Here is a 12,544-nt window from a genome sequence, read left to right as displayed (position 1 = left end):
TTATTACATGATGTGAAGTTGAAGAATGTGCCTGATTTAACTCCATTTGTCCAGGGAGAAAGAGTGAAGCGCTGGGCCTACTGCTTCATGGCTTCCTATCAGATATTCTGAATCAATTATTCTTTAGCCATTTCTAATCTTTATTTTACTTAGATTTTCCTCTCGAAAATGTACTCTTAATAATTCCTGTGATTTCCACCCAGTGATCTGTCTGTCTATTGCAATCACATTTCTGTTTTCTAGTTTAATTGAAAATCAGTGAAGTAAGTCATGATATAAATAAAAATATCCCAAATATTATATGTTTAACAGAATATTATTTAATTATATGCATATATGTTAGTGTAAAACTGTCTTTAAATTTCTTCTAGGTTTTGGACACTCCATATTTACTAAATGAGGATTGGAAATACTACCTCTCTGGCCTAGTACTTAACAAACCGGATGTTAATCTCACTTTTGAACAAGTTTACAGGTATGAATAATTGCATTATGCATTTTTTTGCTACTTAGAATGTTGTGTTTCTACAATGAAAATTTTGCTCTCAACGTGTTTTTCATTTGAATGGTCAACTTTCCAGTTTCAGAAGTAAGCCCGTCTCTGGTTTCAGCAGTAAGACCAAAAAGCCAGTCTTCCCCAGAAAACCCTCTAGGACTTAGGATGGTGCATCCCAAGTCACTCTGTCTTTATCACTAGAATTCATTGGTAGAGGTGACCCTAAAATACAGTCTTGGGACCCTGGGAAAACTCTTGTTTGAGAGTCACCCTGCCCCAGGTAAATGCCGTATAACAATTTAGAATTCACTGGATGAGTCTCAGTAGAAATGATAAAGATGGGATTTCCCTGGAGGTCCAGTGGTTAGGACTTAATCCTTACACTGCCAGAGCCCAGGTTCATCCTTTGCTCAGGAACTAAGATCCTGCAAGGCCTGTGGGACAGCAGAAAAAAAGAACAGAAATATACCAAAGTCTTTAATAGGAATAGGAAAGAGTTTTATGTTGTTGTAGCCACGTGTTCCGGGAAACAAACTCACTCAGAAGGACGATGCAGATAGTGGAGTGCAGTTTATTATATCAGCGGGCCCAAGGCAGAGTCTCCTCTTAGCCAAAGACTAAGTTTTTGTGAAAATCTTATATACCCTAAGTGTACGTGCACAAACCCACCTCCCCGAATTCCCTGACAATCAAAGTTAACCAGTGAGTCATACACCTTAAGCCTAGGTAGTTAACAGTGGACAATTATCAATAGGCCTGTAGTCATACCCTAATAAGCATAATAGAATATATGATTCTATTCAGTTACACAGATAATTAGGGTATTCTTTTAGCGATGGAGAGCCCTGGGGCTCTTCCTTCCAGGGGCCTGGTTTTCCAGTTGGTGTGTCGTTTCCATAGATTCTGGGCATAGAGCTCAAAGTCCGGCCCAAGATGGAGTCCTGCTTTCAAGATAGAACCTGTTCTGTTTCCTTCTTCAGCGTGAGCCAAACTGCAGACTCTAGCCAGGGAGGCAGCCTCTCAGACAGCTCTGAGGAGTTGTTCCAGAAACCATGGCTCTGAGCACAGTTTTATATCTTGTCAGGACAAGTAACATTAAATACGTCAGGGGTACATGCATTAAAGATTTCAAAAAGCAAAAACAGATCAGCGTGTATACAGTGAGTCAGCACGGCTTTGGCACCAGTCTTATCACTGAGGGAGAACCAGCATTGATGTCCCAGGGAGGGAAACACTTAATCTTTGTTTTGATGGGTACATTGTCCTGGTCAGTACACCCTTTTCTTTGATAATTTCATTGTATGTAAGCTGACATACAAATGTCTCTTTGACAGGCCACAAGCAATCTGTTTTAGTTAGCATAAAATTTGAGTTAGATCTTGCAGAAGCCAGAAAGATGTCCCCAGCCCTCCATATGCGAACATCTCTCATCAGTCTGAGTCTCTCACGGGCCGACAGTGGTGTAGCCTGAGGACCAGGCCGTGAGTCAGGCCGCCTGGGCGCCAGCCCGGCTCCACCCCCAGGGCCTCTGTGACCACACGGTCCCCTTCCTGTTGCTTCAGTAGGGTGATCATAGTCAGCTGAGTATCACCAGCTCCCCTCACATCCAGGGAAACAGTGAGTAAGCAGCAGAGGGGTCCATCTGCTTGGCACCCGGCCCTCATGGCAGACTTGCTCATCACCTGGGGTCTTCTGCTTTGCCCAGAGGGTCACAGGAGCCTTCTCAACAGCATGTTCTAAGAAGACACTTTCAATCCATTGGAGTCTGTGCACTCCAATGAATGCAATGAATGAAATCCTCACCAGGCTTAAGAGAAGGAAGCCAAGCTTCTCGGCCTCATCTGCAAGCTCTTTGGGATTCTGGCTCCGGTGGAACTCTCCAGTCTTTCCTCTGGTGGTCAGTGTATCACCAATGCCAGCCTACTTGGGGCTCCCTGGAGAGGAGTGTCACCCCTCCCAGGATTCTGGAAAGTTCTCCCAGGCGTCCCTCGGGGCCGGAGGGCCTTGGCAGCTGTACAAGGAAGCGGCACTCAGGACAAGGTCATCTGGATGGCAAGAATGTGTGCAAAGGTGTGGCCACCCTGCTGAGCTCACTCGAGAAGGCATTTGCCACGTTTCAGAGAAGTTAGGAGAGGTGAGGCCAAGTTAGGTTTGCAGCCAAAGCGGACGTTTGGCAGCCCCTCCCTGTCCCCTACCCTTAGTTCAACCTTAGGTTCATTAGGTAGAGCTCAGCCCTGGAAATGTGGAGGGAAATGGTCAGGAAGGGGCTTGATAGGGGGCTTTTGTTTTTTTTTTAATATTTAACAACCTCATATATGCAGATGATACCACTCTAATAGCAGAGGGTGAGGAGCCTCTGATAAGGATGAAAGAGGAGAGTGAAAAAGCTGGCTTGAGACTCAACATTCAAAAAACTAAGATCATAGCATCCAGTCCCATCACTTCATGGTGCATACATGGGGAAAAAGTGGAAGCAGTAACAGGTCTGATTGTCTTGGGCTCCAAAATCACTGCAGACAGTGACTGCAGCTGTGATATTAAAAGATGCTTGCTCTTTGAAAGGAATGCTGTAACACACCTGGATACCATATTAAAAAGCAGAGACATGACTTTGCTGACAAAAGTCTGTCTAGCCAAAGCTATGGTTTTTCCAATAATCATGTATGGATGTGAGAACTGGATCATAAGGTTGAGCATGGAAGAAATGATGCTTTCAAATTGAGGTGCTGGAGAAGACTCTTGAGAGTCCCTTGGACAGCAGGGAGATCAAACCAGTTAATCCTAAAGGAAACCAACCCTGAATATTTATTAAAAGAACCGACACTGAAGCTGAAGCTCCAATACTTTGGCCACCTGATATAAAGAGCTGACTCATTGGAAAAGACCCTGATGCTGGGACAGACTAAAAGCAGGAGGAGAAGGGGACGACAGATGAGATGTTTAGATAGCATCACCAATTCAGCATCACCAGTTCAATGAACAGGAATGCGACAAACCCCAGAAGACAGTGAAGTACAGGCGAGCCGGGTGGGCTGCAGTTTATGGGTGGGCAATGAATGGGACATGACTTAGCAACTGACTAACAACAAATTAATCTCTTTATTTGGCTTCACTGGGCCCTTAACTGCAGCCACGGGATTTGTAATTGGAGCACATAAACTGTTAGTTGCTTCATGTGATATCTAGTTCCCTGACTATGGATCAAACCCAGGATCCTTGCATTCGGAGTGCAGAGTCTTAGCCACTGGACTGCCAGGAAGTCAGTGGATAAAGTTTTCTATACAATTTTATTTATGTATTTATTTTTGGCTGTGCTGGACCTCTGTTGCCGAGCAGGTCTTTCTGTAGCTGCAGTGAGCAGGGGCTGCACTCCAGTTGCCTTGCAGGGGCCTCTCAGGGCAGTGGCTTCTCTGCTGCCGAGCACAGGCTGTAGGGCACGTGGCCTCAGTAGCCGTGGCTCCCGGGCTCTAGAGCACACGGTCAGTAGTTGTGGCTCATGGGCTTAGTTGGCCCATGGCATGTTGAATCCTCCCAGATCAGGGATCGGACCCATGTCTCCTGCCTTGGCAGGTGGATTCTTTACCACAGAGCCACCAGGGAAGCCTGATACAGTCTTCTAATAACTTTTTATTAAATCTTTTAATGAAGATAATGCTTGGTAACACACATCTCTCTGACATGGGTTGTTTTTTTCGGGTTAGAGCTTATGTCTTCCCAGTTTGTAAACTTTGTTATCACTCAGAGCACTAAGGCTACCTGTCCTCTTGTGGGCTTCCCTGGTGGCTCAGAGGGTAAAGCGTCTGCCTTCAGTGCGGGAGACCTGGGTTTGATCCCTGAGTTGGGAAGATCCCCTGGAGAAGGCAATGGCAGCCCAGTCCATTATTCTTGCCTGGAAGATCCCATGGGCGGAGAAGCCTGGTGGGCTACAGTCCATGAAGTTGCAAAGAGTCAGACACGACTGAGCGACTTCACTTTCACCTTTCACCTTGTATCTGTTCCAAACATGGAACATTAAGAAAAAGAGGGAAAGGTGTCAGGAGTGGTGGGCCCCCTGGGGGATTCCTGGGGACACTGGTGGCAGCTTACTGCATTGACACTCAGCTGCCACGTCGTGTTCATATTCACAGAGTAAACAAAGATGAACAGTTAAACTTTCTCTCCAGCCTTCGCAGTGGACAGAGGTAGCCACAACTGCCCTTTTGCATCCTGACTTCTCTGTTTATTCCCTCAGTGACTGCAAAGAAAATAAAGGCCTTTATGCCGCACTTAAGCTCGACCACATCTACAATGTCAGTGAACAGCTCAACATTACAAAGGTGAGTATGTGTATGTGTTAGTTGCTTAGTTGTGTCCGACTCTTTGTGACCCCATGGACTGTAGCCCACCAGGCCCCTCTGTCCATGGGATTCTCCCGGTGAGAACACTGGAGTGGGTTGCCATTTCCTTCTCCAAAAGGAACTATAGAAAGAAGGAAAGCGAAGTCGCTCAGTCGTGTCCGACTCTTTGCGACCCCATGGACTGTAGCCTACCAGGCTCTTCCATCCATGGAATTTTGCAGGCAAGAGTACTGGAGTGGGTTGCCATTTCCTTCCCCAACAAAGGTGAGTAATTAGGACCAGTCAGGAAATAGACATGTTTCTTTACCAAATTCAGTGGTCCCCGTTTTCTCTTTTGAGGTGGATTTCACATTAGATAAACTGAGCCAGTTGAAGTGATTTAGTACATTTGCAAGGCTGTACAAACCTCACGTCTATCTAATTCCAAGACCTTGGCGTCACCCTGACCAGCTGACTTTCTGAGACATGAGTTTCTCCTGTGAATGGAACAAAAGCCTCTCCAGGGTTCTCCTTGCAGACCCTTCACGGGAAAGGGTTTAGCTTGCTGAATGTCAAAGTCCCTGGAGGCACAAACCCTGCTTGCTTCCCGGGGTGTTGATTCTCCCAGGCCAGCCATCGTTTTCTGTCACATCGCTGATGAGGGACAAGAACTGCGGCCCAGAGAGTCCTTACTCTGTGTGAATGGTGGCGGGACCCCAGGGCTCCTCCTAGGTGAGCCCTTGGCAAGACACAGCATGGCAGCACGGATGGAAAGGGACTGAACGGATGCCCACTTTTCCTCATTTACCCAAGCCCACAGCCGAGTCTGGAGTCTTCAGACTCCAAGGAGAGGCCCTTGCAGAGCACACTGGCTGGGAGGAGGGGCAAGGAGGCTCCAGCAGCCCAGGCCGCCGGTGCCCTTAGCCTAGGTGGTGCCCGCTCCCTCATGCCTAGAGGCCTCCTGACTTTCTCTGCTGTGTAGAAAAGCTAAGGAAGCTGGTGTCTTCTGGGCTTCCAACACAGAAGCAGATACCAAAGAAAGTCAAAGGAAGAAGTGGTTCCCCAAGCCCCACGGCTTCAGTATGGAGGCATCACCGAAGGGGCACCATGAGGTCAAGGTGGCCTGAGGGTTTTCAAAGGTCAAGAGGCTTTTTTGAAAGCTGTGTACAAATTTTGTCTTCTCTTCTCTAGACATACCTTGCATGCACTCATGGATACAATATCATTTTGCAGCCAGGCCCCAAAGGGATGCCCTCTGCTCACTCACTCATGATGCCATTTTCTCAATGATGAGCAGTGCCCCCTGGACACACAAGATCCCACAGTCACCAACTGCATGCCCATGATCTGGAGTGTTTCTACTACTCAGTCCAGGGCAGGCCACCTCCTTCCCCTGGAAAGCAGCCCGCCGAGCCCCTTTCAGCATCTCTGTTTGCCAAGACTTGGTCAGAAGCCGCCTCCTCTCAGAAGCCCTCCGCAGCCCGCTGCCTTGCCAGGCTTGTGTCCCGATGCAGTTCTTGGGCCTTTATCACAGTACCCTCTTCGCTTTTGAGATCTTTGGGGGTTGGAGATGCTGCAGGCTTTTGCTTTGCATCCCAGGTCCTCACATGGTGCTTGGCCTGGGGCCCAGCGAGGAAGGCTGGGGGTTGGGGAAGGGCTGGGAGGGAAGACTCGGGGGTGAGGAGGACATGCCAGTCAGGTGCATGTGTATTTATTTTTGGCTTGAGAAATTTTATTGCTCCTTTAAAGCTTTAAGTCGGTGACATTTTTAGAGACGAGTGGACTGACTAATCTTTTGGGTGTTTTTTTAAACCATGCAGCATACTGGAGACATAAATAGTACTTTGGAAAATATGAATATAAGAATTGAGGATATAGAACTGCTGGATAAAACAGGAATGAAAACCCTCATGGATCTCAGATCTTCTGGAATAGATGATATAGACTATGCTGCCTACTTGAACGCGGTATGACCCGTTTGTTCCTGGGTGATCTTTTGCATGTTTTTTTAATTTGTTTGTCTTTTTTTGTTTGTTTGTTTCTCTTTAACTGAGATGAGATTTGCATAGCATTGAATTAACTTATTACCAACTGAATAATTCACTAACATTTAGTATAATTGCAATGTCACACGACCACCGTCTCTAACTAGTTCTAATGCGTGTTTATCACCTTCAACAGAAAGCTCCGCTCCCAGTAAGTAATTGCTCTCCATCTCCCACGCCAGCCCCTGGCAACCTTCACGCTACATTTTGGCTTCTATGAATTTACCTATCTGGATATTTCCTATGAGTGGGGTGCCCTTTTTCTGTCTGATGCCCTTCACTGGTCCATCTCATATAGCCTAAGTTTTTGAGATTCATGTCCATTACAGCAGGTACCAGTACTTTGATTCATTTTATGGTTGAAAACAAATCACGCTGTTTTGTGCATGTAAATAAGAATACAGGCTGCCTAGCCTTACCTTGGGTTTATGGGCCCATGTTCACTCTGTTGCTCGTTACAGGTTGTTGTTTAGTCATTAAGTCGTGTCCAGCTCCTTGTGACCCCATGGACGGTAGCCCGCCAGGCTTCTCTGTCCATGGGCTTTTTCCAAGCAAGAGTACTGGAGTGGGCCGCCGTTCCCTTCTGCATGTTACAGGTTAAGGTTTAAAAATCCCATCTCCATAACACAGTTTTCTACACCTCTTTGTAGACGGAAAGAAGTCCCACGAGAGTAAATCTTATCTCATTTGCAAATGACACCCGAAGAAAAGCCAACCAGCTGGTGAGTAGACGATCCTGTTCAAGGCTGTCCTTGCTGTAGAGGGCGAAGGTCAATACCATTCTTAGAGGAGCCATGGAAGAGGTTCCTGGCGCCACAGGCATCCCTGGTATAAAAATGCTCCTCTGTGCCTGTTGAAAAGCTCCCATCAGTGGCCACTGCCGAGTGGCCCGACGGTCCATGAGCTCGTGAAGCTTCCCAGGGCAACGTTCCGATGCTGTCCCCAGCCCCATCGCTTTAGCACTGGTCTGCTTTCATACCATCCCCCCCTCCACTGCCCCACACCAGTGCATGCATATTTTTGCAGTATAAGGAATGGTAACTTGGACGTAGGAGCAAGATCACACTTGCTTTACGGCTGCAAGGATGAACAGATATGGAAGGGCAAAGAGTGCCTCAGACCCTTCAAGCTTCCCCGTCGCCAGCTCCTCTGCTGGTTGGTGGTGAATGGCTGCGCCTGGTCTCTTTTCCTGAAGCAGAGCGTGGTGGCCAGGACCCTGGGCTTGGGGGGCAGTGCTCTGTGCCCTGGCCAAGTCTGGCTCTTGTCCACATCAGGGACTACAGGCATCTCAGGACCATCCCTCCAAGCCCATCATCATATAAGAAGGGCTTTACGTGTGTGTCTGGCGGTGACTAGAGACAGTGCTCCAGAGTCTGGAAGGAGATACTAATGTTTATTTGCTGTCTTTTCTTTGTAGCCCTCAGGACGCTTGAAAACCAGCCTGAAAAGTCACGTAGATACCTTAATAAATATCCATCAGAACCAAGTCGTTCCTTTGCAGAATTCAATGGTAACAGTCTACGCCTTTTGCTATGTCACTGTGACCTGTGCAAAGTCCGCTTCACCTAGCCCAGTGATATGTTTGCGTCTCATACGCAGGTCAAATTCAGTTAACCTCAGGTGGCTCAGATGGTAAAGCATCTGCCTGCAATGTGGGAGACCCGGGTTCGATTCCTGGGTCAGGAAGATCCCCTGGAGAAGGAAATGGCAACCCACTCCAGCACTCTTGCCTGGACAATCCCATGGACAGAGGAGCCTGATAGGCTACAGTCCATGGGATCGAAAAGAGTCGGACACGACTGAGCGACTTCACTTTCACTTTCTTTCAGGCTAAGAAACAGAGCTATTTGTAAAAGAAATGCTAGTAGCTGGGCTTTGAAGAGGACACGTTTTCAATGTTTGCACCTCCTTTTCTTGTCTGTGTGTGAACAGCTTAAATGCGCGGTTGCCTCCATCTGTTTTGCTCTCATTTTTCATGGCCTTAAAAGGCTCTCCTAAGCCACGCAGGTGGTAAGTGCTGGACTCGGCCTTACCTGGTGTTTTCTTACCGCGCTCTCTGCGTTCACACCTTGCCATACGCGATGGCAACGCGACGTCCTTTCTGTCTGCATTTAGGTCTACTCCGTGTTCCCCTTGTCTTCCCTCCTCTCTTCCATCCGACTTTCTCACTTTTCTCTTCTTCTTTTTTTTTTTTTTTGCTTTGAATAACTAATTTAAAAAAATTGGGGTATCATTGCTTTGGGCTTCCCTGGTGGCTCAGAGGTAAAGAATCTGCCTGCCAAAACAGGAGACGTGTTCCACCCCTGGGTTGGGAAGATCTCCAGGAGCAGGAAATGGCAGCCTATTCCAGTATTCTTGCCTCTGACATCCCATGGACAGAGACTCGTGGAGGGCCACAGTCCATGGGGTTGCAAAAGTGTCAGACATGACTTAGCCACCGAACACCAACAACAGCTGCTTCAGAGCGCTGTGTTAGTTTCTGCCCTACAGCAAGGCGAGTCAGCCGTCAGTATCCGTATACCCCCTCCTCCTTGAGCGATCCGCCCAGCCAGCCCCCTCCCACCCGTCTAGGTCATCGCAGAGCACCGCGCTGAGCTCCCCGTCTGTACAGCAGGGAGCTGCCTATTTCACACACCAGCCGTCTGTTTTGCCCACAGTTGTGTCTTCCTCGCTCGGTTCCTTGCTTTCTTTTTATTCTCACTACCCTCTGGCTTCTTTCTTAAATGCCAGAAAGGAAGCAGAGAAGGAACATAAGCTCTTGAGTCATGTCAACCTGACTGCAAGTCTTGCTTCTGCTGCTCCCAAGACTGGTAGCTTTAGTTTTTCTTGTTTAAAAGCAAGAGGAGGGGTCCTTGCCTCACTGTTACCTGGCTCTTGGAGATGAAGGATCTGACATCCCAGAGGGACTCTGCAGACAGGAGCTGTTATTATTATGCTTGATGTGTGCTTGGGGTGGGGGGTCATGTATGCAGTTGTCAGGGGAACCAGCTTCCAGATCAGCCTGCTCAGCTCGGAAGAAGCTTATGCGTTGGCTTGACTCTGACTTTGGAATCTTCTAGAGCTAGTTCTTATCATCTCTCTCTTCATGTTCCCTCTTGACTTTCTAATTCACAAAGTTCTCTAGAATTTTCTTCATCTGTGTTTGGGCTCATCACAGCTCTTCTTGTGCTATACTTTATGCCCTGCACAAGTTTGTTACCATTTTAAGTTTGTCTGGACATGTCCCTTAAATGCTTTCCTTCAAGTAGACACAGGCCTCCTTGGCCTATGCAGAGTTATGCTGACTTACAATTAGGCAAGTTGTTCCATAGATATGACCTATGACCTAAACCAGGGCTTTGCAAACTGTAGCCCCTGAATGCACCCCAGCCTGCTGCCTGTTTTTTTATTTGATTAATTAATTAATTTTGGCCATGGCCTGTGGCTTTTGGGATCTTATTTCCCCAGCAAGGGATCGAAGCCAGGTCATCAGCAGTGCAAGCGCGGAGTCAGAAACACGGGGCTTTTAGGGAATGCCCCTACTGCTGCCTGTTTATTAGAAGCAAGGCTCTCCTGGAGCAGGGCCTGGCCCGTCCTGTGTACAGATGCTCTGTGGTTGCTCCCGGCTACAAGGGCAGAGTGGGGAGATTCAGACAGAGTGTGGTCCCCAAAGTCGAAAAGACTTCTTATCTGGCCCTGAACTGATAAAGTTTGCCAACCGCTTGTCTAAACCAGGCAAATGAAGCCTCTGCTGTGGGGCAGGTTTTACTCTGAACAACCCACTCAGAAGGGTCGTGCGGCTCTGTCACCCGTGAGTAACTGTCCATCAGAGCTCCAGAAGATGTATTCCGAGTTTCTTCTTCAGGTTTTCTTACACCCAGATACGTGAGGTGCATATCCTTCCCCATGTCTGGTGTTTTTTTCTTGAATGAAACTGTCACAGAGTAAGGTCAGATTTGACGGCTGACTTGGCGTAGGGATGCGGGGGCAGGGGGTGGACACAAAGGTCATGTGATCTTCTAGTTCCACTTACCGGTAAATATGTTTGTTCGCTAGAGCACCATGAACAAACAAATGAAGAGGCTTCATTACAGGACCAGTGGGCTGAAGGTAAGGGTGTGTTTTCTTTCTCTGTCTTGGGGTCTTGTTGCAAAAGTACACGTGGACTTTCAGAGGTGTTGGGTCTTGAAGTTATTTTAAGTAAAATCAAGCCTCAGTTATCCACCCATTTGAAACACCGGACTAGGTCTCCCCATCCTCCCCTTTCTAGAAGACTTGTGTAAGTGCAGACTGCATCCTGGCACATGGTTGTCCGCTCAGCGGGAAGCCATGTGTGGGCGTGGACAGTGCGCGTGTGGACGGCCGCAGGCCACCCTCACAGAGACACTGCAGCCTCCACACCTCGCTGCCTTCTGCCCACAAGTTTCCATTCTCACTGGGAAACCGGCACAGGGCGAGCCCAGCCGCACCCCATCCGCCAGGCTCATCGCGGAGTGGGGACGCGCACCCACGCCCTGGGAGCCAAAGCCGGGAGGGCGTCACTAACCACGAACTGCTGGAACAGTCTCCACTGGCAAGTCAGGGTGCCCTGGGGCTGCGTGAACTGTATTTTCATCGATACACAAACTGTCTGATGAAAGCCCTGTGTCTCTTGACACTGTGTCGCCCGTTGCCGTGTTTTGCAGGTCAGAGTGTCCACCACCATTTTCTTTTTGAATTCTACCCAGGACTTTCTCACCAGCCAGCTGTCCGAAATTGTTGTTGAAGTAAGTTGTTATACCAGGAGGGGGGTGTGCAACCATAGTCTCGTGCTTTGCTAGAGAGCGGTGGAATCATTTTAATGGCCTTGTTGCTCTTTGATGTCTTTCCAGGAAAGTAAGCAGTTCGGGAGTAAGATAATAAGCTACTTTGAATGGTATCTGCAGTGGGTCGAGATGACCGTAAGTGGCTTGTCTTTGATGGACCTATGGGGGCTATGTCTGGGGACAGTAATTTTCTAGGAGAAAACCAGGATTCAGAAATTAGACGGGAGATAAGTAGACCTTGAGCCGATGGGCCACGAGTGGAGGAAACCATAAGGAGTCACACAAGCGCGGCCCACCCTGGGTGTCTTCCCCGGGCCACCCCACGGACGCCGACCCCCACGCCCTGTGCCCCACCCCACCGCACCCCGGCTCCCTCTGCTCCTCGCTCTGGGAATGCTGGCCGCCTCCACTGTGTCTGCCCTGCTGACCCATGAGCTTACTGGCACCCCGGCTCCCTCTGCTCCTCGCTCTGGGAATGCTGGCCGCCTCCGCTGTGTTTCCCCTGCTGACCCATGAGCTTACTGTCGGGGTCGTTTGCAGCTGTGGTTTGTCCATGCCTCGGGCAGCACTGAGCCTGTGATTAACACATCACTGGTGTCTTTGTGGACTCGATGCTTAGACAACAGGAGTTCTATTTTCTCAAGATTATGGAGGCTGGAAGTCCAAGTTCAAAGTGTGGGCATGCTAGTTTCTTCTGAGGCCTCTCCGTGGCTTCTCCTGTGTTTCCACAGAGTCTCCCCTCTACATGAGTCTGTGTCCCAATCTCTTCTTCTTTTATTTAATATGAAGAGCGGTCCTGCTGGATCAGGGCCCCCTTAGTGACCTCACTGTAACTGAATCGCCTCTTCCAAGACCCCATCTCCATAGACGGTCACATTCAGAGGGAGCTAGGACTTCACCCTG

The 12,544-nt window shown here is 48.5% G+C and overlaps 1 protein-coding gene across 5 annotated transcripts in view; it reads left to right on the top strand.

Annotated features, from left to right (window-relative positions):
- PROM1 (prominin 1) overlaps nucleotides 1–12,544 on the top strand; it is a 126,861-nt gene that overhangs the window by 100,321 nt on the left and 13,996 nt on the right. For all 5 annotated transcript variants that reach the window (XM_018049750.1, XM_018049752.1, XM_018049751.1 and 2 more), the window contains 8 exons: nucleotides 372–475; nucleotides 4,728–4,812; nucleotides 6,633–6,779; nucleotides 7,508–7,579; nucleotides 8,275–8,367; nucleotides 10,893–10,946; nucleotides 11,522–11,602; nucleotides 11,708–11,776. In XM_018049750.1, coding sequence (XP_017905239.1) covers nucleotides 372–475; nucleotides 4,728–4,812; nucleotides 6,633–6,779; nucleotides 7,508–7,579; nucleotides 8,275–8,367; nucleotides 10,893–10,946; nucleotides 11,522–11,602; nucleotides 11,708–11,776 — 705 coding nt within the window. The remainder of the gene's footprint in view (nucleotides 1–371; nucleotides 476–4,727; nucleotides 4,813–6,632; nucleotides 6,780–7,507; nucleotides 7,580–8,274; nucleotides 8,368–10,892; nucleotides 10,947–11,521; nucleotides 11,603–11,707; nucleotides 11,777–12,544) is intronic.

Source organism: Capra hircus, chromosome 6 (assembly GCF_001704415.2).
Source record: "Capra hircus breed San Clemente chromosome 6, ASM170441v1, whole genome shotgun sequence".
Classification (NCBI taxonomy): Eukaryota; Metazoa; Chordata; class Mammalia; order Artiodactyla; family Bovidae; genus Capra; species Capra hircus.
Note: the sequence above shows the minus strand (reverse complement) of the source record. Positions and strands in the feature narration are given on the sequence as shown.